Source organism: Pygocentrus nattereri, chromosome 14 (genome assembly GCF_015220715.1).
Source record: "Pygocentrus nattereri isolate fPygNat1 chromosome 14, fPygNat1.pri, whole genome shotgun sequence".
Lineage (NCBI taxonomy): Eukaryota > Metazoa > Chordata > Actinopteri > Characiformes > Serrasalmidae > Pygocentrus > Pygocentrus nattereri.
In genome coordinates, this window is record NC_051224.1 from 37001996 (window position 1) to 37028620 (window position 26625).

The window sequence follows — 26625 nt, forward strand, 5'->3', positions numbered from 1 at the left end:
TTTGCACTCTGTGTTCTAAACATGTTGGCTTGTATTCTTTATTTAGGCAAATTCACAGTGAAAATCAAAGCACCTGGAGCCAAAGAACTGTTTCTACAACACAAAGCAAAATTGGAATGTGTTATCAGTGGAAGTAATGAGATGGAGGTGAAGGCAGCAAAAGTTTCATGGACAGTTGGAGGCACCGAAGCTGATAAGAAGAACATAATTGATGGTGTGGTTGAACAGAAAGAAGAGCTGTATATTAAGACCAGCACGCTGACCATTGATGAGTCCGTCTGGTTTGGACGTACAGCAGTGAAATGCTCCACTCTAGGAGACCAAGGTCCAGTCTCTGACACCATTAGCATAACAGAAGGAGGTAAAGTGTTGAATCATTACCTTTTCAACTTTGTTCTGACTTCTGACTTTGTTCTCCTTCGTCTTTCTTTTCCCTCATCTTTCGCTCTTCTTCTTGTCTTTCTTTCTCCTAGTTTTCCTAACGTGTTTCCGCGGATAAAAAGTGCAGCATTCAAACTTGATGGGTTTCTTGCTTTTCAGCAATCGTTGCAATGACTTATTTTCTCTTTTCTCTTTTTCATTCCTCCTTTTTTCTTTTTGTTTTTCAGTTTTCTTCCTTCATTTTGTCCTTTCCCTTCTTTCTTTCTTTTTCCTTCTGTTTTCTTAAATCCTTCCTTAATTCATTTCTTTTTTCTACATTTCTTTTGTTCTTTTTTTCTTTATTTATTTTTATCTTCTTTGTCTTTCTTTCTCTCTTCTATGCTTATTTCCTTCCTTATTTCATTCCTAACTTAATTTCTTCCTTCCTTCCTTCCTTCTGCCTTTTTTCTTTCTTTTTTATTTCCTTATTTGCATTCATTTGCTTTCCTCTTTCATTCATTTCTTTATTTACTTCTTTTCTCCTTTAATCGTGTCCTTTCTTTCTTTCTTTCTTTCTTATTTTATTCTGTTTGGAATCTGTCACTCATTACTCATAACTGTTATTTCATATAATATTTGGCATTTCTCAGCACTGTAGTAAATAAACTTTGCTGACATGTTCATTCCATTTCTTATTTGGTGTTTTCTCTTAGATGACACCTGCTCTCGTCAGATCTATGAACCTAAGAGAGCTGTTCTCGACACTGAGAAAATCTCTCTGGTGTGTGAGGTCAACAGCTCTCGTCTTGGGGACGTGTACATCATGTGGCAAAAGGGCAGTGATCCTTTTGAAGAAGGCAGCATCACAGATCCCATCTACAAAAACGGAACCCCCGGGTCTGTTTTAAGTGTTTTTACTGTGACTGGAAAGGAGTACAACAGTCATATCATCTTCACTTGTGCGGTCAAGCACGCCAACATGAAGAATCCCAGCACACCGCTAATGACAACAACATCTGCCAGTAAAGACCCCTGTCCTAAATGTCCTGTGTTAGATCGTCGCTGAGTGTCCTCTCAGACCGAGATGGTCAGGAAGCATCACTGCAGCTGTATCTGGCAGTATGTTTCCTCACTTGAATGGTCTGAGATGTTGCTTGTCATGATGCCTCCGTTGTGTTATGTACCTCTGTGTTCTCATTCAGTGTTTTCTGTTTGTATTATGCTGCATGGGCCATCATGTAAATCCAATCTGTCCAAAAAAACAAGCCTGAACTTCAACTGTTACTATTCACAGTGATATTATAGCAATTCAGTATTAAAATAAGAACAGAGTCTATACACTCTCAGAAAAAAGGTACAACACCGTCACTGGGGCAGTACCCTATTTGTCACTGTGGTGGTACCCTCAGGGGTACATCTCAGTACCTCAAGTCAGGGAACATAACTGTACCACTGAAATGATATGTTCTAAGCTGTACTCTGTCTCCACACCCCCTGTTTGAAAACATTAGCTCATAAAAAGACACAAATATCTACTTTTCCACTAGGAAAAACTTACTTAAGGTACACAGATGGACCTTAAAGCTACTGCTGTACCTTTGAGAGTACACTTACATTGTTTGTACATTGATGAACGAATCACATACCTGCGTGGTACCTTCATTTCTAACAGTGTATATTTACATACTGGCCTCTGCATGTTCCATGTTACATGTCTTGGATGGATGTTGTTCTGCTGTCTTAAGCTTTCTCTGGTTTTGTTCATGGTCTGCTCATGTTTACTTCTGGATGCTTGCACAGAAGTAAAATTAGATATAGATTAAAATATTTTAAGAGCTTTTCTGGAAAAGCTACCAGTTCTTTTGCGATATGAGTTACATTTCTCTGTTTTGCAATGCTTGACATAATAAATCAGCACAGCATTTGACAACATATAGTCCTGAATCATGAATACTGGTCATATTTTCTTTAAAGCAAACTGAAATATGAGATTCAATATAATGTAAAATGTAATCACTATCAAATTTTTACATGAAAAGTAACCATTTGCATTGAAAAGAGTTGATTTTTCGTCAGTATACAGTGCTGTTCAAAAATAAGGGACCATCCTTCATTTATTCAATTTCTAATAAACTGGCCATAAAATAAAAGTTAGTCATTTTTCATTAGGAAAAAAGTATAAAACAGCATAAAATAACACAGGAGCCTCAGTAATCAAAAATAGTATTATTTTTCACTATTTAGTGGGTCATTCTTTATTTTTATTAAACCTAACTTTCAGTTTCTCAAAGAAATCTGCAGTCACACCCCCAAAGCTCAGTCTTAGAAGTTGGTTTGGCAAAGAAAAGATTGTTTCTCACAATCCAAATAATCACATTTCATGATGTTAAGGCCCGGACTCTGGGGTGGTCAGTCTATTGTTCTGATGATATCAGCAGCTTCTTTGCTTGATTTAAAAAATTTCTTCTTTTCTAATTCCCATTTTTCTATTTATGCTCCAGTTTTGGAAACTCGTTTGTCTTTGACTTTTCCCTTCCACATGCAAGTGAATCAACTTGGTGGCCTTATTGACTGGAAATAAAATCAATGAAGGCGAACTCAGACTTTTAAAAAGCGTATTAGAAGTGAAAGACACTATTTCTGTTATATTCGTTTATTTAGCAGTAACATGAGATGTTTTTTGTCTGTTTTCCTTTTTTGCTTGTCTTGCTCTGCACCATTCGATTCCACAATGTTCTACAACCAGAAATGGACCACTTTTGGTTCCCAAGTGATCCATGTTTAAAAAAGAGATTTAAGAATGTGATGAACCTTTCAAACAACTTTGTAAAGGTTCTATACCAACTTAGAGTTCCTTCTTAGGACCTTTACATTATGTGGAGGTTCTTCAAACTTTAGAATTCTTCTTTCGACTTACATTTTGTCTCAGTTCACAAAGTGATTTTTCAAAGAATTAAAGACCTTTCATGAAACCAAAAGTCAAAATATGACTGTTGTCACGCTAAGAACACTTTGTGGAATTAAGATTTTTAAGCTTTCCTTGTTCTTGTTAACAACTAACTCTTGCTAAACTTTGGGTTCTCAAATAGGCAGTTATTACTGCATAGAGTATAAACGTAACTGAATATCTAAACCATTCTAAAATGGACAATTTCACCAATTTTTCAAAACATTAGCATATAATATAATGGTTATGATGTAAGCAAAGTCCAACTAACAGAAATCAGTTTTAGGCTTAAACCTTCTTAAAAATATTATAAAGTTCATTCTCAGGCATCAAGAAGCATTAAACTCTTCAGACGTCTGATTCCCATCACCACCACTGTGAACAACTCTGACTTGATAAGTTTCTATGGAACAAAGAAATTCACATCAAACCACTTTTAACCACGAAAACATATCTAGTTAATTATGGAGACATTTTGAAAAATTGGTGGAACTCAAGGAACAATCAGTCTATATTTCAATCAGTGTATTTTAGTAATTGTTATTGATTTCATTTTTATTTGGTGAATATAAAATCTGCCATTATACCACATATAGACCCATTTCAATTATTTTTAACTATTTTATTGTGTTTTAGGGACGATTCCAGACTCAGGATTGTATGTACAATGCAATGAGGAGACTTCAGAGGAGGACGAGTTCAGCAGCTTGTGGTCCACTGCTTCCTCCTTCATCTTCCTCTTCCTCTTCTCTGTCCTCTACAGCACTGTTCTCAGCATCAGTAAGGTAAAATAATATGGTTTTATTTTGTTGTTGTTTTGCAGCTCTGGGAGTTTTGCTTCTCATCACAGGCTTGTCTGTTAAAGGTTAAAAGATGCTTCTTATCTGTGTTTTTCAGATGAAATAATGATCAACAATGAAGACTAACTGGTGTGTATTTCAGATTTCCATCGATATTCTTGTCTATTACTAGTTTTTCAGTGATCCAAGTCTTTGAATTGCCCAGCAATAGTTTTGTAGATGTGTGATTTTATCTTAAAAGACATTTAAGAACGATCCTGTCACTGATATAAAGCCTTTCACAGTGGTTTCACATTAAATGGTTCATTGTAGAGAAACTTATCAGCTCAGATTTCTTTCCAGTGACACAATCTTCATGTGTAACGCTGATGGTGGTAAAATAGCGGATCAGACACAGCAGTGCCACTGGAGTTCTTAAACACTGTGTCCACTCACCGTCCACTCTATTAGACACACCTACCTTCTTGGTCCACCTTGTAGATGTAAAGTCATAGAAAACAGGTCATTTGTAGATGCTTAGTTTATGTTTGCCATCCTTTAGTCCTTTATCAGTGGTATTCACAGGACTGAATCATTTTGGCTGGTGGACTATTCTCAGTCCAGCAGTGACACTGAGGTGTTTAAAAACTCCAGCAGCACTGCTGTGTCTGATCCACTCAGACCAGCACAACATAACACCATGTCAGTGTCACTGCACTGCTGAGAATGATCCACAAGTAGTACCTGCTCTGTGTGGGTCCATGGGGGTCCTGACCACTCAAGCACAGGGTAAAGGGGGCTAACAAAGATGGACTACAGTCTGTAATAGCACAACTGCACAGTGCTCCTGTATGGTAAGAGGTGCTGATAAAGTGGTCAGTGAGTGTAGATACAAGGAGACGTATTTGTTGAAGTGGCCAGTCAGTGTACAGTCATTTATGGCCAGATCTAACATGTGGCTGACCTGGATGACTGCCCAGGACACCCAATACCCAGGGGCACCAACTGGTTGCTCCAAAAACGTTTTTGGATTTTAATGACTTAACAGTTTAGTGTTTTTCGAACATTCATTTTACTTTAAATCTATAACTAATACTCTATAACTATAGAACTAATAATCTATAACAACACTTAACCTGGCCTTGTGTGTCTTCTTGCTCTAATATCTGAAAACATGAAAAAATAAGACACACATAAATCCAACAATCCCAGAGAGAGCTGAGAACAGCACCATTCATCAAGTTCAGTGGACAGTATTACAGTTATTGTGCATCATAAAATCTGCCCAATATGTTCACATCTTTGGTTTCTGTGTTAAATATATCAGTGTGAACTCTAAGCAAACCATCATTAAACACACCCAGCATTAACTGCATGGGAGGTCTGGTTCCTATCACCACTATTGGAAAGAAATCATTGGTATCCCTGCTAGAAAAAAGACCAGCGTAGGGGGTGAAGAGCAAAACCAGCAAATGTTGTGCTTGGAGTGATGGTCAACCAGTGTGGCTATGCCGGGTGACCAGCTAAGCCAGCATTAGATCAGCATAAGCCAATTTAAACCGGCATGGAATTCACGGTGCTCAATGTTGGTTTTGTTTTTCTGCAGGGAAGTTTCTCCCAAACAGAGCATTTCATGTCCACCTACTTTGAATGACCTTGTCTGCATATGAATTACATTAATTAATTAACCATTTAATTATGCAAACATTTTGAAAACAAAATGCAGATATCTGGGGAAGAATTCCATTTAACCCTCTACTTTCTTGGTGATTATGTCTGAAGATATGACTGTGAATGGCGTCCAAGTTGGCTGAGTCATCTTCTAAGCTGAGTCACTTGTCCAGTAGCCTTTAAAACTAAAAGGCTATACAAAATATTTGTTTCTCTCTGTATTTTCTTTGAGTTTGTTGCTTGTTTCTTAGTTTACCTATATTGAAACACTTTGTGTTACATATTATTGTTACATTTTATATTTGTGTGTATATGTGTGTGTGTGTGTGTGTGTGTGTGTGTGGACTTGTTTTCCTATTTTCATGGGGACACAACCCTGTTTACACACCAACCAAATGGGGACGCAAAACGTTATGGGGACAAAAACCATGGTCCCCATGAGGGAGACCCCTTAAAACGTGTAGCAGAGGGTATGACTAGGTGCCTCGCGCTTGATTTAGCTAAAGCCCAGGAGGAAGGTTTGGAACCGAAGTGTGTGTGTGAAGCTGTGCTCCACAGCGGCCTCTGTAGTCTGGAGCTGGTTTTGCAAGGGATGGGGCCACGCCCGCTCGCTTAACACACTATGCAAGTCTAATTTATGCAAATCCGCCCTGAGGGGAACACTGCGCATGCGCACTAGTAGGTAAACAGACCTAGCGCTTAAATCGAACATGTTCAGCTGTGAAGGTAATATGAATTCCCACAAAATGTCCAGTTTTTTGGTCTGATAAACATGTATAGTACATTCCTAATGTATATTACACCATAAAATCTATATAGAGTAATTATTAAGTCTAAAAGAATTGTTAACTTAATCGTGTTTTATGTGTAACAGTGTTAACATGCTGAGCATTCAGTAAGTCAGTACAGCTACTTATTTTTGTGCAGCAGTAAAGCTAATAATTCGTAAAATGTGAGTTACAGTCATAGTTCTACAGTTTTTCAGAGTATATCCATGCATTTTTGCATTTTTATAACGTGTTTGTAAAGAGTGAAATCAGCTAACGCAGCTGCGCGAGAAAGCCACATTCTGAAGTTTTAAAATGGCGTTGTAGTTTTTTGAAGCTGCTCTCTTGGTCCGTGAACACTACGACAGGAATTCGCCGAAAACTACATTTCCCATCCTGCCTCGCTTCCTCCTGCACGGCTGTGTGGCTAATTGGTGATTTTCTCTGCTTCGTCCAAACGGACAGAAAGGTAAGGAATTCGCTATTTATGCTGGTTTGTGTTTTTTTGTGTGTTTGAAGACGTTTGTTTATCCTTAAGACTCGGGAAAGGACATGGAATTCGGTTCTTAGGCGTTAGTTTCCCGAATGAACGCTGCTAATTAGGCTAGGCTAGGCTAGGCTAGCGGAGCGAGCCGGGCAGGGAGGGGCGGAGGAGCAGCGCTGACAGCTCAGCCTCGGAGCCTCGGAGCGTTCGCTGACAGCTCAGTTACACCGGCGAGTTTGGCGACTATTAAACAGCGTTTTAGACGCTAAACATATTTTTAGACGCACTGCTGTAAGGTAACATCACGTATTCCCTACGCTTCTGTTTCCCCTACACGGGCAAATTTTCCTGTCTGTGTAATAAAAACACTTTGTTGGCATTTGTCACCAATTCATATGAGGCATTATCATATGTCCTTTTCCCCATTAAATCGGTTGGCAAGACCATCTAAGCTGGGTTTGGACTTAAAATCTGTGTGATTAGTGGGCTTTTCCCCGCGGAAATTCATATAATCAGTTCATGTCTGTTTTCATGTAATTACATTTCATAAAACTTCACAGATGAAGTTTCTGTCTTATTTCTTTAAAAGTTGTGGCCCGAATGCGACCAAAGTCAAAGTGCGTATTGGTTGCTAGGCAGATTCTGCAGAGTCCAACCAATCATTAAATCGTGTATGACTTCGGGTATTTCCGCCGTAAGTACTGACAGGCGGAAAGAGCCGAACTCTGTTCGGAGCGCAGCGCTGTTACAGCCTCGCTGCCCGGGTTTCGCCCAGAGTGGGGAGGAGGGGGGAGGGGCAGAGCGCGAGAGAGCGAGCAGAGCAGCGGTGGGGGGAGGGGAGAGAGCGCAGGGAGAGCAGAGCAGGTCAGCAGTGGGGGGAGGGGAGGGCATGGTGCTGGTGTTGGTTGAGAGGTGGTCCTGCAGTCCTGTAGTTCTGAGCACTTTCTGCAGCAGATCAGACAAACAGAACAACATGCTGAGATGTTTTACTGGGGAGCCCTTACATGTTTTAATCAGCTAGTAATTGTGTGAATCTAGTGCCTTTCCTGCACTGCAGGGCTGAAATCAGCTGTTTTTCTTAAAAACGTAGTTTCTGTACATCAGAGTCTCCAGTTTTCTAGAGCTGAAAGAACAAGAGCAGTTAAATTCTGCATGTTGCAGTACTTTTGATTGGCTGTAATAAAACTTAAATCTCAATCTTTAAACCTACTGTTTGCTTTCTCACAGAGAAGTAACGAGTAGGAAAATTTAAGGGAACCCAGGCTGTTAATACTTGCAACAGTGTACATATCCAATACTATTAAAATACTATTATGCATATTACAGTGCTATTAAATTATTATATATAAACAAGAAAGAAATGTTTATTATAAAAGAATATGGCAAATAGGCAAAGTTCCTGTATGACTAGGCCCTCATTGTCACACTGTGATGTCATGTGGTTGCATTGAGATCAGTCCTGTGGTAAATAAGACAATCAACAAGTTTGTCTCCTGAGTAATATCACGTTCTAGCTAAAGTGGGAAAGATATGATATATTGGAGGTAAATGAGAATATTAGCTTCCTGTTCCTCGCTTAGTGGACGAGAGAGAGCATCCATTTGATGTGGAAAACAATAATGGCACACAGTTTCCAAGAGTAACACCAAAGAGAGTCAGCCACCATCCCCGTTAGAACCTGTTCTATCTACTTGTTCCTCAGCAAGTGATCAGGTGACTTTTGGTCATTGACAGGTGTTCCTTAGATGTGAAAACAGCCAACTTTGATACGTGTAGCTTTACGATATATAGAATTAGAAAATGAAAGGGCAAAAGTATATCGTGAGCAAGTTTGGAAGTTCCAGAACGTCATATTTTGTCAGTTATGTTTAATGTATGTGATGACTTCACGGAGTCCCCACAATGCAGGCTTTGGTTAAATATGTGTAAATGAGAGAGATGTTGGGAAAATACTGTTAGCTAGCCTAGTGTCCCCACAAGTCACATGGTCACAAAATGTGTTAAGCGTCCTCACAAAGAATGTTTAGGCCTTAATGTGTGTAAGCAGTGAGGAAACACTACATTTGCATATCTCAGTGCATGTTTGAGTTTTGCAAAGTTGTAACATGTCTTCTGCTTTATGTTTGGTCCAATGTAATAGAAGTGTTATGTGTATATGAAGTCTGTCTTTGAATTTCTTGGTTAATTTCTCAATGTACCATATTTGAACAAATCAGGGAGGACACAGTTTCCAAGAGTAACATCAAAGAGAGTCAGCCACCATCCCCGTCAGAACCTGTTCTATCTACTTGTTCCTCAGCAAGTGATCAGGTAAGCCTCTTTTGGTCATTGACAAGTGTTCCTTAGATGTGAAAACAGCCAACTTTGATACGTGTAGCTTTACGATATATAGAATTAGAAAATGAAAGGGCAAAAGTATATCGTGAGCAAGTTTGGAAGTTCTAGAACGGCATATTTTGTCAGTTATGATTGTTGTATGTGATGACTTCACAGAGTCCCCACGATGCAGGCTTTGGTTAAATATGTGTAAATGAGAGAGATGTTGGGAAAATACTCTCAGCTAGGATAGTGTCCCCACAAGTCACATGGTCACAAAATGTGTTAAGCGTCCTCACAAAGAATGTTTAGGCCTTAATGTGTGTAAGCAGTGAGGAAACATTACATTTGCATATCTCAGTGCATGTTTTGAGTTTTACAAAGTTGTAACATGTCTTCTGCTTTATGTTTGGTCCAATGTAATAGAAGTGTTATGTATATAGGAAGTCTGTCTTTGAATTTCTTGGTTAATTTCTCAATGTACCATATTTGAACAGGTCAGGGAGGACACAGTTTCCAAGAGTAACATCAAAGAGAGTCAGCCACCATCCCCGTCAGAACCTGTTCTATCTACTTGTTCCTCAGCAAGTGATCAGGTAAGCCTCTTTTGGTCATTGACAGGTGTTCCTTAGATGTGAAAACAGCCAACTTTGATACATGTTGCTTTACGATATATAGAATTAGAAAATGAAAGGGCAAAAGTATGTCGTGAGCAAGTTTGGAAGTTCCAGAACGTCATATTTTGTCAGTTATGTTTAAAGTATGTGATGACTTCACGGAGTCCCCACAATGCAGGCTTTGGTTAAATATGTGTACATGAGAGAGATGTTGGGAAAATACTGTTAGCTAGCCTAGTGTCCCCACAAGTCACATGGTCACAAAATGTGTTAAGCGTCCTCACAAAGAATGTTTAGGCCTTAATGTGTGTAAGCAGTGAGGAAACATTACATTTGCATATCTCAGTGCATGTTTGAGTTTTGCAAAGTTGTAACATGTCTTCTGCTTTATGTTTGGTCCAATGTAATAGAAGTGTTATGTGTATATGAAGTCTGTCTTTGAATTTCTTGGTTAATTTCTCAATGTACCATATTTGAACAAATCAGGGAGGACACAGTTTCCAAGAGTAACATCAAAGAGAATCAGCCACCATCCCCGTCAGAACCTGTTCTATCTACTTGTTCCTCAGCAAGTGATCAGGTAAGCCTCTTTTGGTCATTGACAGGTATTCCTTAGATATGAAAATAGCCAACTTTGATACGTGTAGCTTTATGATATATAGAATTAGAAAATGAAAGGGCAAAAGTATATCGTGAGCAAGTTTGGAAGTTCCAGAACATCATATTTTGTCAGTTATGTTTGTTGTATGTGCTGACTTCACGGAGTCCCCACGATGCAGGCTTTGGTTAAATATGTGTAAATGAGAGAGATGTTGGGAAAATACTCTCAGCCAGGATAGTGTCCCCACAAGTCACATGGTCACAAAATGTGTTAAGCGTCCTCACAAAGAATGTTTAGGCCTTAATGTGTGTAAGCAGTGAGGAAACACTACATTTGCATATCTCAGTGCATGTTTGAGTTTTGCAAAGTTGTAACATGTCTTCTGCTTTATGTTTGGTCCAATGTAATAGAAGTGTTATGTATATAGGAAGTCTGTCTTTGAATTGTGTCCTGGTCACAAAATGTGTTAAGCGTCCTCACAAAGAATGTTTAGGCCTTAATGTGCATAAGCACTTTGAGTGACAGATGTAAGCATTATAAAGCCTGTCTAAATGTCTGATTTTAATGTTGAAATCTTTTACCTCAGTCTGTAAGTTTTAGAATTCAGTTTCTTAATCTTGTTTACTGTTTGTAAATACATTTTTTATGTAATTAAGGACCAATTTTATTCCAACCAAAGATGAAAATCCAGCAGATAATCCAGGTCAATGTCTGGAGCTGAAGATTTCTGATTTGTCTCATTGTGATTCTAAAGTGTCAATATTTTTATACATAAACAGAGAACTTATCTTTAAATTACGTAGCATTTCTTGTACTTTGGTCACACTTGCTGTCTATTTGTACCATATATTTACAGAGGACTGGAAAGAACACAATATCAGAAAACAGTGCTCAAGAGAACTATCAGCTGTTGCAATCAGGACCTGTTCTGTTTGCTTGTTCCTTAGCAAGTGATCAAGTAAGTCTCTTGTGGTCATTCCCAAGTGTTTCTTAGATCTGAAAATTGCCAACAAGGTTGAAATTGAATTTAGCATCTTTACAGTATATGTAGAATTAGAAAATCAAAGGGGAAAAGTATATCTTGAGCTGTGATAATTAGACGGTCATAAAGTGTGTTAGGCGTCCTCAAAGTATTTTTGACCTTGAATTCATTTTTTTTTTAAATTTTTGTATTCACTGTTGTTGAATGGAACTATTGATGTACCTCATTAATGTAAGCTTGTCACAGTTATTACATAAACGCTAAATTTATTTGACATGATCACAATTATGTAAGTCATTAGATTTCACAGTCATTGTTACAAAAAGCAGAATTTGAACTGGGTGCATTGTGGTGAGGAAATAAAAATACTTGATGACATTATGAGGCTTATGAAAACAGTTATGACTTAGAGTGAGTAATGTTTGTTTTGGTTAACAGTGCAGCTAGTTCTAAAGTTTTTAGCATGTATGATGGCAAAATTCGTTTTGATGATTTAGTTCTTTGTGGGAAAAACTCTACTCATAATTCTTTTCATAACTTATTAATCTGTAGACACTTGTGAGTATGTATATGCACACAACAGTGTAGTTTATTATTTAGCTACTAAGCAAACACAGGTTAATCAGCTAATTCAGCTACTTTTGGCTTGCATACAGTGAACAATTAAATCATTAATCACTATTATTTGTATGACAAAAGTGATCATGACGGGCCAAGATTTAACCACCTACTTTCTGAAAATCTGTTTAAAGTATGGAGTTGAAGCCTTTTGATTGTTCTCATTCTTGTCTAAAGGATAATATTCTTAAAGGGGTTTTTGTTCAATTGCATAGCATCTCTTCAGTTGTGTACTAATTCATGATTTTGTAAAATTGTACCATATATTTGCAGAGGTCTAAGAAGGACACAATTTCAGAGAGCAGTGCTCAAGAGGACTGTCTGCCATTGCAGTCCAGACCTGCTCTGTCTGCATGTTCCTCAGCAAGTGATAAGGTAAGTCTCTTGTGGTTATTCACAAGTGTTTGTTAGGCATGAAAATCACCAACTCTGAATTTTCTACAAGTGCTTCTTAGGGCACAGTACAGATTTTGCTTACTTTAAGGTCATTTTAATACTTGACTAACTTGTGTGTGTATACTTGTCAGCCTAAGTTATATACTCAATACTGAAATTGTGTAGGATTTTAAGCATACCTTGGGCTTTGCAAAGTATGTTTTATCATTATCTCACATTTTAATTCTAAAATATATAATATTACAGATGACAGAGTAGGACACAGTTTTGCTGTTTTGTCAAAGAGAATCATTAGCCACTGTCATAGTCAAGACTCCTTCTTGCTACCTGTTCTACCTATTCATGTTCAAGTCTCTTGTAGTCATGTACATTTGAACTTTACAGATGAGAAATTCCAATCCTGAGAAGATTGCATGGGTCACCCCTATGTCTCATCAGTCAGAGCCTCTGAAGGATCACAGCAACAACAGCAGTTCTGGGCAGGTACATTTCTTTAAAAGTCATTAGTTTTTAAAAGCTTTCTGAAGTTGTAATCAGGACATGGGCTCAGCTGAACTTTTGAATGACAAGAAGTTTCTAATTACAGTATAGCACACTAACAATTCAGAATGAATGAACTTTCATACAATTCTGAGAAGAAATGTTAGAACGTAATATAGGCTCTCATATCAATGCACCTTCCCAGTCTTAGTTGCACAAATGTAACAGGCTGAAGTTAAATCATTCCATACAGTATTAAATCTACCGACAATTTAACTATGTTATGAGCATGCTTCTTTTTTACATTGATTTAACTCTGCAACTCCCTCAACAATGTTGTATGTTTTTCTTCTTTTATTGAAGAGTTCTTCGTCTGGAAATACTGATGACGAGCATGCGCATGTACCTAAATTAAGAAGGACTAGAAGTATTCTAGTAAGTATTTCATATTCATTCCAATGCAGATAAGTTTCATTAGAATATTAATTCATAGCTTAAAATTTCAATTAATTTATGGGCATGTGCCAGTATAATGTATATGCAGTATATTGCAATGTTAAAGACACACAGTAACGCTATTGTGAACTTCAAAACATTAAAAAAGCTGCAGGCCATAGACACACAACAGCCATTATTTAACAAACTCTCACTGCCACTGCAATGTCGTGCTATGAGCACATGTTAAGGTTATTACACACCAAGCAAGATGAGGGAAAAAATTCACAATATTCAGATGTAGTCAGCAATTTATTATTATTATTAAAAATTTATTTTTGTTATATCTTCTAATTTCTATGGCAAACTGTGACATAATATAGGATGTTTATCACAATCTGGAATCGTGAAAGGAGAAGTTTTTAACATTTCAGCAGTTAAAATAGAGCTTCATGAAATATTTCGCACACCTCATATCTCCATCAATCTGTGCAAATAAGGTAAAGTAAATGCTCTTTACAGAAAGGGGTAAAAGTTTTGATCTTTAGTTGACTTAATATGATATCTCAGTGGAATTTATGTCTGGGTATTGACTAAGGGGCATTCCATATCTAATTTTCATTTTCTTTAGACGTAAGTATGCTTGATTTTGTATTTTCACCTGTTCTGTTGCTCTTTGATCAAATTGAACACCAGGTTTACTTCTAAACTGATTGGGCTGATATCCTCCTGTGAAATTCTCAAATACACCACTGAATTCCTTTTTGCCAATGCCTCTTGCAGTGAGCCAAGTCATGCCCATACTTTGACACTAGAATCACTGAGACTGAACATGGGTATGATGTTCATTCTGCAGAATGTAGTGTCTGTTTTACTAGACATCCTAGATCTTCCATAATTTGTACGTCAGGTAGTATGGCACAAAACTAGAAACAAATTCACAGCTCTTTTCAGAATTGTGTAATTTTATTCTTGTAAAATATTTCTTTGTATATGCATAATAGTTTGGGGCCATCTCCAAACTATTCCCACGAGGTTGGGAGCATGAAACTGTCCAAAATCTTTTGGTCTGCTAAAAGCATTAAGAGTTCCTTTCACTGGAACTAAGGGGCTGAGCCCAACTCCTGAAAACAACCCCACACCACCACTGCCTTTGACGCTTTGCACCACTGCCTTTGACGCTTTGCATTGCACTTGGTGATGTAAGGCTTGGATGCAGCTGCTCGGCCATGGAAACCCATTCCATGAAGCTCTATACGCTGTTCTTGAGCTGATCTGAAGGCCACATGAAGTTTGGAGGTCTGTAGTGATTGACTCTGCAGAAAGTCGGTGACCTCTGCGCACTACGCCCCTCAGCATCCGCTGACCGCTCTGTCGTTTTACGTGGCTGACCACTTTGTAGCTGAGTTACTGTCGTTCCCAGTCGCTTCCACTTTGTTATAATCCCACTGACAGTTGACTGTGGAATATTTAGTAGTGAGGAAATTTCATGACTGGACTTGCTGCACAGGTGGCGTCCGATCACGGTACCACGCTGGAATTCACTGAGCTCCTGAGAGCGACCCATTCTTTCACTAATGTCTGTAGAAGCAGTCTGCAGGCCTAGGGGCTCGGCTTTATACACCTGTGGCCATGGAAGTGATTGGAATACCTGAATTCAATGATTTGGATGGGTGACTGAATACTTTTGGCAATATGGTGTATATTATATTGGAATCCCAATTCAGTAGTCATGTGTCTTTCAGCAATCCATGAAAAAAGTAAATATTCAGAAAATCATGCAGGAGACAAATACTTGTCATATAGGCTTGGTTTATGAATTTGCCTTTTAATTTCTGATGTTCTGATGCATTTCAAAAATTACCCTTGTAATATTGATTTTTAGATGAGAGGGTTTGTTCCTGAAGATTCAGATGAGCTATTTGATTCTACTTTAGACAGTGGAGAGGAGTACGTCCTTGACTCTAGAGATGAAGGGAACAAAAGTAGTTCAGAGAGTAGTACCTCCCGTAAACCAGTGAAATGGAGGTGTCTGTCTTCTGTGGATGAAGCTACCCCCTCTAATCTTGTCCCTCATAGCACATCTTCAGGTGTCATGGGTGTTACAGAGAGAAGCAACCTTGAAGTTATGGATCTAAATAAAAGTCCTGAAGTGATAGAGAATGATGGAGTCTGCAGCAGTTCTGAGCCTGTTAGGACCACATACCTTATCATTATCAAGTACAGATATCTGATAAAGTGGCCGATAGGTGTACACAGCAACACTGCTGTGCCTGTTGCATTGGCATAGGTCAGGGTCACTGGTATGACAAGTAAAATGAAACAGTTGGTATGAAAGCTATGCTGAAAAAAATTCTCTCTTAAAACTGTAGCTGTGGAAACAAAACTCACTAAGCAGCAACAATGGCAGAGCCAGGCAGAACACTATTTCACTGTATTTCCTACCTGATTACATGTCATCAGAAAAACAGGAACATCTTCTAAATTATCTGTCTTTTACATTTTTGCACTGAATTAATTAAAGGAATAGTGTAATCTAGTGTAAATAAAATTGTCATTCAACACAAAATAAAGATATGAAGTTAAATCGCCTAAACCTCATGTTTTAGTGACCACAGTAAACAGATTTTATATAATTTTTTGCCACTGTTCATTGCTTAAACGGACTATATGACACATTTAATTGTTTTTTTTTTTTTCTTGAGGTCTACTTATTACTTGAGTGGTCAAAATCATTTCTACATGACCATTTCCCAACCCAGCCTCTTTCTTTTAAACAAAATTAAACAGGTTTTTGTTTCTATGCCTCTAAGATTGAAATATGATCAGTTATCTCTGTTCAGATTAGATTGTGCTTTGCACCTCATTCAGAAGTGAAAGACTTTTTAGAACCTCAGTGTAAATAGGCAGTAAGCTGAATAGGTTGGTTCCTGTGATGCAGAACCTGAATTCAAAACTGGCTGTTCTTGCAGCATAGTTTCCATATATTATGGAGCCCTGGAGGGGACGGAGGAAAAAAAATAAACTTGAGAGAACATTTTGCAGTTCGTACACACGTTTTTCTTTTATTTGTGGTTACGATTTCTTAAATCGTTCCCTCATTTCTTTTAATCGTGGTCATGTTTTCTTTTTAACTCAACATGCGTTATTTGGTTTTTTGATTTGTGCACAAAGTAATGTAATAGACACAAGCTGCTAATATGTCCCTGAGACTGTCTGACTGGTTTTTATATGTTAGAGTGATGAGATAATGAACAGAAATGCTCATTAGGTCTGATTGTGATTTGGGTAGTTAAGGAAAAGTGTAAGTGTTGAGGAAAGTGTAGTTCTCCTTCACAGCAAATGGCCCACGGTGTTTCTGCTCCTGCATCAAGCTGCAGTGTTAGAGACCATCACACAATTACAGGACAAAATAATCAGCATTTCATTTCATTTACATCTAATCCATAGATCTATTAATCTCTCTCACCATTTGACCTCATCCCACATGAACGTTTCTGTGTGTGTTTGAGTTTGTTGAAATGACTCTGATCGTTTCTTCCTGTAATTGTGTGATGATCTCTAACACCACAGCTTGACTTTTCAAGCAACGTGTGAGCTACAGTTAGTAATGGTACACATATGTAATGCATCTGTATAGTATGATTACTGATAAAATGGCCAGACAGTGTTAATACGGGGTACTAAACTGGCAGATCATTTTAAAGCCACAAATTGTCAGAAAATTGATTTTTAACACTCCTAGTATACTTTGTTCTTTTGCTGTTGTTTGTCTTATTAACATTTGTGAGTGATGATTATCAGCGGTTCTTATGCTTGCATCTGAAGTTTTAAATACCAATGTAATGTCCACACAAAATAATTTTAATAATTTCTTGTGAGAGTTCAACAACATGATTGAAACAGTTCAACAAATTCACTATTTACTTAATCACTGTTCTGTGTTTTCCTTTATAATAATATTTATTTCTCATACTTAGGTAAAACACATGCACAGAAAAGAAGAAAAGCTTGGGAAGTGATTGAGATCCAGGCCGTGGAAACACACCTGAAAAACTTTATCAGTTCATGCCGTGTCCCAGGGAAGCTACCTTGCGAACAGTGCAAAAGAGCTGAGCCTTCAGCGCTTAAAAACAGAGATTGGCAGAGTGTCAAATTCTATGTTCACAATTGCGTTGTGGCTTACAAGAGAGATTTGAGCCACAATTTGTATTTTTTTTTTTTGTTTATTTCATTTGAAAAACATGTAAATACACTGATAAGGCATAACATTCTGACCACCTGCTCGTTTCTACACACTGTCCACTTTATCAGCTCCACTTACTGTATAGCTGCACTCTGTAGTTCTACAGTTACAGACTGTAGTCCATCTGTTTCTCTGATACTCTGTTACCCTGTTCTTCAGTGGTCAGGACCCCCATGGACCCTCACAGAGCAGGTACTATTTGGGTGGTGGGTCATTCTCAGCACTGCAGTAACACTGACGTGGTGGTGTTGTGTTAGTGTGTGTTGTGCTGGTCTGAGTGGATCAGACACAGAAGCGCTGCTGGAGTTTTTAAACACCTCAGTATCACTGCTGGACTGAGAATAGTCCACCAACCAAAAATATCCAGCCAACAGCGTCCTGTGGGCAGCACCCTGTGGGCAGCATCCTGTGGGCAGCGTCCTGTGACCACTGATGAAGGACTAGAGGATGACCAACACAAACTGTGCAGCAGCAGATGAGCTGTCGTCTCTGACTTTACATCTACAAGGTGGACCGACAAGGTAGGAGTGTCTAATAGAGTGGACAGTGAGTAGACACAGTGTTTAGGGGGCTAACAAAGTATCAGAGAAACAGATGGACTACAGTCTGTAACTGTAGAACTACAAAGTGCAGCTATACAGTAAGTGGAGCTGATAAAATGGACAATGAGCATAGAAACGAGGTGGTCAGAATGTTATATCTGATTGGTGTATACGTGTAAGAGCTGACTTTTCCAAATAAAAAATAAAAAGGTTTTGGCACACTGTTCACAATCGCATTGTTGCTTTCATGTGTTCTAAATTTAAAAGGACAAAAATAAGTTCAAGTTTTGTAGAGCAGTGAAAATGGTATATGGGCATGTAGTAGTTCTTTGTCCATTGAAGCTAAAAACTGTCTAAAGCGCTCTAGACTAAATCACAGTGCTATAGACTAGGATTGTGTTATGTGAATACAAAATACATTTATTTGACTGGAAAAAAAAGGAATAATTTGTTAAACCAAGATGGCTGTCTTGTGTATGCACTTAAAGAAACTACAAATATTTTGAGTTACATTTGGAGTTTAATGATTTTAAATGTCCCCCTGATGTTATTTAACTGATCTGTGTGTATGCAAATTCGGTCCCAAGTACCGTCCTCAGGAAGTTATAATAATCACAGAATTTCTGTGTTATGCAAATTTAGTCCCAAGTCCCCATTTGGCAGAATCAGAACACACTGGTAAACTTACTTGGTTAAATCAAAAATCTGAGATGATCTTGGTGTTTCTTAATTTTAATTATACTTGCATGATTTTTTTCATGTCTGTAGGACCACGGGAAAGTGGTGTCCCCGAATAGCATGTCCCTGACTGGTGTCCCCCTTAAGAGATAATTACAAGTATAGGTGTGTGTGTGTGTGTGTGTGTGTGTGTGTGTGTGTGTGTGTGTGTGTGTGTGTGTGTGTTTAATATATACAACCCCCATTCCAATGAAGTTGGGAAGTTGTGCAAAACATAAATAAAAACAGAATACGATGATTTGCAAATCTATTTGCTCACGCAGTTGTTCACAAAGTGGTGAACCTCGCCCCATCCTTGCTTGTTGCCTTTCAGGGATGCTCCCTTTTATACCCAATCATGGCACTCACCTGTTTCCAATTAACCTGTTCACCTGTGAAATGTTCCAAACAGGTGTTTTTTGAGCGTTCCTCAACTTTCCCAGTCTTTTGTTACCCCTGTCCCAACTTCCTTGGAACATGTTGCAGGCATCAAATTCAAAATGAGTGAATATTTGCAAAAAACAATAAAGTTTATTTGTTTGAACATTAAATATCTTGTCTTTGTAGTGTATTCAATTGAATATATGTTGAAAAGGATTTGCAAATCATCATATTGTCTTTTTATTTATGTTTTACACAACGTCCCAACTTCACTGGAATTGGGGTTGTGTGTGTATATATATATATATATATATATATATATATTCTTTTATGATATGATTCAATAGGAAAGTTGGGGAATCTTTGAAAAATTGTTATATACTTTCGAAATGTAAAATTAAAAACATTTAAAAAGGTTATTTAATTTTTTCACTAAGCTATGTAATGTATCCAGTCTTTGCTTTTATTAAAGCTTTCATTTTTTTCAGAAGTCTTGCTCTCAGTTTTTCTTCAAACTCTAAAGAACATCGCTTTATTTATTTCTGCTTAAATCATTTAGTGAACATATTACAAGTAAAACCGTATAAACTACGCAAGGTCCAAATAACACACTCCAAACTTTCAGTTTAGAAGTTTTCAGCTTTTTTCTTGCACTCCCTAAATGCAGTAAAAACAGGTGCTGATGTCAGAGATCTTTCTAGAAATTTCATATACAGGTATGTTCTGCTATTGTGAGCAAAAACAAGAAGTGAAAAAGAGCCTGAGGTCACTCACATGTGCTTAACGTTGAGCAACTGAAAGAACTAGAAAGAAGGAAAAGAGAAATAAAAACAGGGTGGAGGTGAAAGCTTTCTAGAAAGTTTAGATGTAGGTGGACACAGTAAGTGCTTTAGATTATTAAGTGATTCATTAATGAAGGTTTAATAGAAAATAGAGCATGAACATCATAGTCGCTGTACCATTAGACTGAATGTAGAGCTGCAGTTCTTCTTGGTGAAGGATGTTGTTTTTGTCACTGCATGCATCACTGTGTACCCTGGTTACTATAGCAGCCACAGTGGTTTAAGCCATTACAAAAACCTGCTGCTAAGCCTGAAGTACTGTAGACTAATGAACTGCGCTTGAGTTTCATAGTTGTTGCTTTATCATAACTACAAAAGTAATATCAGTGTAGAGGAATTAACAATTTCATTCAAACACACTCATATGATAAAATTATACATGAAATTTGCGCATGATATTGGAGGAGACAATCAACAATAAGCTCAACAGCTTGTGGTCCATCACCTCATCCTTCTCTTTCTCTTGTCTCTTAACTACAGGACTGTCCTCAGTGTCTTAAGTGTATTTGGTAAATGTCGTTTTTGTTTTTTTTTTCTTTGTTTTGCTCTTCTTTTATTTGTTTTGCTCTTTTTTTCTTTGTTTTGCTCTTTTTCAGCTCTTTTTTTTGCTTTTATTCACAGGCCTGTTTGTTGGGTTAAAGAGTCTTCTTATTTGGGTTTTTCAGATGAGCAAAATTATGATTTTTCTCCTTTATTTTCTTTGTGTTTGTTGTATTTTTTCGAGTTTTCATCTAAATTATATCAGAAATGTCTGTATTACCTAAATAAATGATACAGTTAAAAACTTTACCGCTTGGTCAAACTGGACTATACTTCATGTATCTTTCATCTTAATGTTAAATGAATGAATCTGTATTAATATTCATATGATTTAACAATCTTTTGCTTATTTTACAAAAGTTTTTAATAAAAAGAGCTTCTGAGATCATTAAACATATTGATGTAGCATCTACATGTAAGCTGTGTAGTGTGTCCACTCCCTTTATTACAGTGTCCTTTCCTCTCAGAAGACTCACTTTCAGTTTTTCCTGATAAATTTCTTCCAAATATATCAAAAAGTTAAAAATGGGTTAATTTTAATTCATTCATTTTAGCTAATTCATCTAAGCTGAAATGTTAGTGAACATAGTGAGGTTATAATTCGTTATAACGCGTTTCTGTATGCAGGGGCTAATGAACACACTCTAAAGGCTGAATAATCTCTCTACATGCAGTAAAACCAGGCGCTGAGCTCTGAGATCTTCATACAGAGTTCATACACGGGTCTGTTCTGCTGTTAGGAGCGAAAACAAGAAGTGAAACTAGCAAGAGGTTCGCACGTGCTGAACGCAGATCCACTGAAATAAGTAAAACGTTCCCACCACGTTCAGATGTCTGCGTGCAATATACGTGCACTGTTCATTTAGGATAAATAAATAAATAAATAAATAAATAAATAAATAAATGAATGAATGAATGAATGCATGAATGGATGAATGAATGAATGAATGAATGAATGCAACGTGTAACAGAGGTCCAAAGCACTATTGGTTGGTTATTATGAAAAAAATGGATTTCCATTAATAAAGCACGAGCTCTCTTCACGCCTTTAATCTCACGCGTACTTCTTCAGTCGTTGTTTATAGGGAGCGGTTTGGCTTCCTGCTGTCACCTCTACGAGAACAGCACCTTCACAGCAGGCCTAGCTGACCTTCAAGAGTCCTGCTCTCCTCAGTAAACAAAACATACCTAAATGACCAAATGACGTCCTGTGATTATTAACACCGTTAAGATCGCTGGAAATGACTGGACATGTGAGGTATACGTTGCTCAAAGCTTGGTCCAGTTTCTTCTCGCCATTATCCTGTGCTTGATAAACCTATGAGGAGATACCATTGATCTGAGGTTAATAAGTAAGAGACTGGACAGTTGGAAAGCTGGTCAGAAAGGCTTCCACAGCTTTCCTGCTGCATTTACTTCATTAGAAGTGGAGCTGAGGGAAGATCGTCGTCCTCTGAGCTCCGATTATCAGCGGAAAGTGTCGCAAACTGGACGCATTGAGGGGAAAAGCGCTTTTCTGTTTTGGTGCTTCTGCAGAATGAAGCGGGTTTCCTCTCAGTAGTAGTAAAGTCCAGTCAAGATGACGCTGACCATCGTAAAGGCGGGTAACCGAGAGCACGTGAAGCTGGATTTTTCTGTCGGTTTAAGAAGTGAAATGCTGACGGTGGTTTTTGTGCTGCGATATGATGCAGTGATAACTACGCCCACGATGATCTACAGGTCCCCACAGCTCGAGACTCCAGGACCGGAGACGTTTAGATCTTCAGTAAGAGATGAAAAACGCAAACTGACCAGTAAAGGAGGAAATGTCTGCTCAGTCTGAACAGAAAGCCCGATCAGAGTCTTTTATTAATTGGGTCAGAAACTTGTTAGAATACGCAGAACAGTGTCCTCGGTCATTCCTCACTGTTAAAGTAGGCAGCCAATTTCTGCGGTGAGCAACTTTTAAAGGGAGAAAAGTCACATTTATTTATTTATTTATTTATTTATTTGTTTGTTTGTTTGTTTAAAAATACAAGATTGGATATAAAGGGAACGTGAATATAAAATTTTACAATAATAAATAAAAAATAATAATTTTTTTCTTATTTTGGGTAAAATTCAAAGCAGACAGACTCAGTGAAGCTGATGAGGAGCTGAATGTTTTTGGTGTGGGGTGTGTCACTGTGTGGTGGGACCACAGTGATTCACACAGTGGCAAAAACATCACTGATTTCCATTAATAAAGCGCCCCCCCCCCCCCCCCCCCCCCCCCTCCACCCCCCCCCCCCCCCCCCTCCACCCCCCATGACCATAAACAATACATCAAAACCAAAAGTTATTTTAACATGAAGCGGTTATTAAATTACACACAACACGCTGTAACCATCTATTTACAGTAACCTGACTTTCCACCTGGTTCAGTTGTGAAAAAAGCCATTCCAAACTTTTGAACAGACGTGTATGTAAAGCAGAAATGATGATGATTATATGATCGATTAAAAACTGACAAAAGTCCTTCAAGGTAACTCCCACCAACGTGAAGGCGACCAGCTATTAATATCCGCTCCTGCTTTATGGAGCTGAATGTGGAGTGAGGTCAGCGCTGATGGGGGTTTTTGAGCTGCGATATGACACCGTGATAACTACGACCACGATGATTTACAGGCGGACAAAAACCCCACAGCTCGAGACTCCAGGACCGGAGACGTCTCACATGAAGGATTTCAGTAAGAGAAGAAGGAGAACCGGAGGAGCCGAAGAGGTCAGAATACATTCACCTCAGCCGGACACAAACTGACCCACCAAAAGAAGAGGACATTTCAGAGGTGGATTATTCCTTTAATAGCGTTCGCCTGTCCTGAGCCTCCATAAGGAATATTTAGGGTTTCAGGTTTCCATGGGCATTCTTTACGCAGCGGATGCGGGGTGCTGGGTCAATGACCCCCCCCCCTCCCACCTTTGTGGTGTAGTCTAAAGTCTTTCATGTATTGGGTCAGAAACTTGTTCAAACTGCGCTAAATATTACTTCCTTGGCCATTTCGGCTTCTTATCGTTGTTGCTGTTGTTGTTTTAAATTGTTAATTTATTGGTTTTTGTTTGCAACTGAAAATACCATCTATAATGCATTGAAAACCGTAATAACCACATTTTGTAATTACTGTTTAATCTAATCTGACCGCATCATATCGAAAAAGTTTTTATTCATTCAGATGGAACTGAATTAGACACATTGACCTGCAAATATTATGAGCTGAAATTCTCGTATTTGTATATATATTTGAGAAAAATCCATAATACAGAGCAACTCAGAGAAAGTGAAGCTGATGAGGAGCTGAATGTTTTTGGTGTGGTGTGTGTCGCTGTGTGGGGTGGCCACAGTGATTCACACAGTGACAAAAACATCACCGAACACTGCTGTACTATCACAACACTAATAACCCAACACTAATAACACCGTACACATGTCAGAAAACCATACTAACACCTCACTATTCATTCATTTAGAATTCAATAATATTTACATAGATAATGAACAATATTGCAGGCAAGCCTCCAAAATAGAGTTCATTTTTCAAGTTCTAGAGTCCAGTGTTTGTGTAACTTAGTGTGCGCATGGTGGTGTTCGCTACACCTCCCATACCTCCATATCAGAAAGAGATTCAGTAGAATGTGAAATAATGCATGGACATCATAGTGACCATGTCATTGGCTTGAAAATAGAGCTGCAGGTCTTCTTGGGGCAAGACGTTGTTTATGTCATTGCCTGTGTCACTGTGTACCTGGGTGGGGGGGTCACAGTGTTTTAGGTCATTACAAAAACCTGCTGTTGAGGCTGAAGTGCTACAGACCCATGAATTGAGCCTGAATTGTTGTATTTGTTCCCGGAGCATTAAAACAACATCAGACGAGAGGAATACACAACTGATTTATAAACACATGAAAAATTATACATGACATCAAAAAATTGTTTTGACTTTGAAGCGTGCCGTCATCTCATGTGGTGCAGCTGTGTAATAATTCATCCCAACATCAGGAGGTTGTGAGTTTGAATCCCAGCAATACCACAGCAGTCCATTATCCGGAAACCCAAGAGGAGAATATTCCAGATGGGACTGTGTGATAGAAGGAGCGCCAGCTGGTGGGGAATTCAGTTTAGTACACATTCAGTTTAGTTTATCTAACCAAGATGCAGATCTAGAAACAGCAGCTTGGAGACTTTTTGACTCAACTAAGACCTTTGAGTTGTGTGAACTCTGGTGTCCTCAAGTTGATCTCAAGAAAAGCCATGTAATCAGTTACTAAATCATTTGAAGTTGAACTGACCTCTCACTTTTTACAGTGTATATTAAAGAGGACAAATCATGCATAAACATGATGGTGACTGTGCCATGAGGTTGAATATCAAGCTGAAGGTCTTCTTGGTGCAGTTTTCGTCATTGTATGTGTCACTGTGTCTGGGGGCTGGGGCCACAGTGATTTAAGCCTTTACAAAAACCTGTTGCAGATACAATGTGATAAAGACACTTTGGAGGAGGACAAGTTCAACAGCCTATGATCCTCTGCCTCGTCCTTCCTCTTCCTCGTCTTTCTCCTCCACGTGTCCTCAGACTCTCTAAGGTGAAGATATTTGGGAGACTTTATTTTTTATTTCTTTGTTTGTTTGTTTGTTGTGTTAAAAGATCTTATTTGTGCTTTTCAGATGAAATCATGAACAAAAGTGAAGGGATTTCTTGGTGCTGAAAGGATCCAGCGGTTGCTGTAACATTGATGGTGGCAATATAATAATCAAACTGAAATGAAAGGTCTTCTATGCAGATATTTTGGAAAAAAGTGGAATTTCCTTTTAATCTTTTACTCACTTGTTGTATAATTTTGACATATAGCTATGAATGGCACCCCCTCAAGCAAAGGCCCTTGGCTGAGTCATCTACCAGGTTCAGTCACATGTCATGTGGCCTTTATTACTAAAAGTTATATAATATTTTCCTTTATTTTCTTTCTGTTTTCTTTTTTTCTTGTACTACCTTTATACTACATTTACTACATTTACTGCAGCATTACAGATGCTTTGGTCAAACTGGACTGTACTTAACATGTCTTTCATTTCAAAATGAAAACGATCTTTTACTTCATTTATGAATATAAGTTAATATTGCACATAGACATAATTAATAAAGACACATAAATCAATTAGCATATGTGTATAATATCAAAATGTATATGACATTTATATGTATATGAGTCCAATCTTTGCCTTTATTACAGTTTCCATTCTTCTTAGGAGACTAATTCTTAGTGTTTCCAAGTAAACTTCTTCCACATTTCTCCCCAACTTCAAACTCCAAAGCACTTTGTTCAGTGTTCATCTTATTAAAGTGGCCGGAAAAAAACCTTTTATGTCTAAAATGGTAGCTTTACAGAAGAAATTAAAACATACTTTACTTTTAATGTAAGTCAATGGAACCAGTGTTTCTTCCGAACTGATTTTTAGGCATTTCTTAATTCTATTCATCATGAAGTTACACACAATGTAAAGGGCAACAGGTATTCCAGTGTCCACAACTGAAAGACGTCAAAAATGGAGATACAAGGTTTTCTTCCAACAGCAGCCAATTATGACAAAACATATTATATAGAAAATTGTGTTGATTTGTTTCTCTAATGCAGGGACTAAGGAACATATTCTAAACTCTGGCATCTCTGACTGCAGGCTCGACAGTGATGAGCACAAAATTCACCAATTGATCTGTTCTGCTACTGTCAGCACAAACAGGATGGGAACACAGCCTGAGCAGCAAGATATTAGCATCTGTTAAATTGATCAACTGAAAGAACAGAAGAGAAAAGGAGCAGCAGTAACTCACCAAGAAGCACTAACACTGTTGAGTGTCCTCAGTCATTTGTCACGGTCCCTTTTCACAG

At 38.1% G+C, this 26625-nt stretch overlaps 1 protein-coding gene, 1 long non-coding RNA gene and 1 gene segment (V, D, J or C); all 3 read left to right on the plus strand.

The window, feature by feature from the left end:
* The window catches only part of LOC108414177, a 512138-nt gene that overhangs the window by 446663 nt on the left and 38850 nt on the right, over nucleotides 1-26625 (plus strand).
* Nucleotides 1-26625, plus strand: part of LOC108436641 (immunoglobulin gamma-1 heavy chain-like) — a 395990-nt gene that overhangs the window by 321621 nt on the left and 47744 nt on the right. Inside the window, exon 3 of one of the 4 annotated variants that reach the window (XM_037544750.1) lies at nucleotides 22261-22269. The exons of the other annotated variants lie outside the window; for them this stretch is intronic. Within the exon in view, the coding sequence (XP_037400647.1) occupies nucleotides 22261-22269 (9 nt within the window). The remainder of the gene's footprint in view (nucleotides 1-22260; nucleotides 22270-26625) is intronic. 4 annotated transcript variants of the gene reach the window in all.
* On the plus strand, nucleotides 8037-12427 carry LOC119265136. Its single transcript, XR_005131418.1, has 3 exons — nucleotides 8037-8721; nucleotides 11399-11500; nucleotides 12416-12427. It is a non-coding gene; the product is annotated as an uncharacterized LOC119265136 (long non-coding RNA).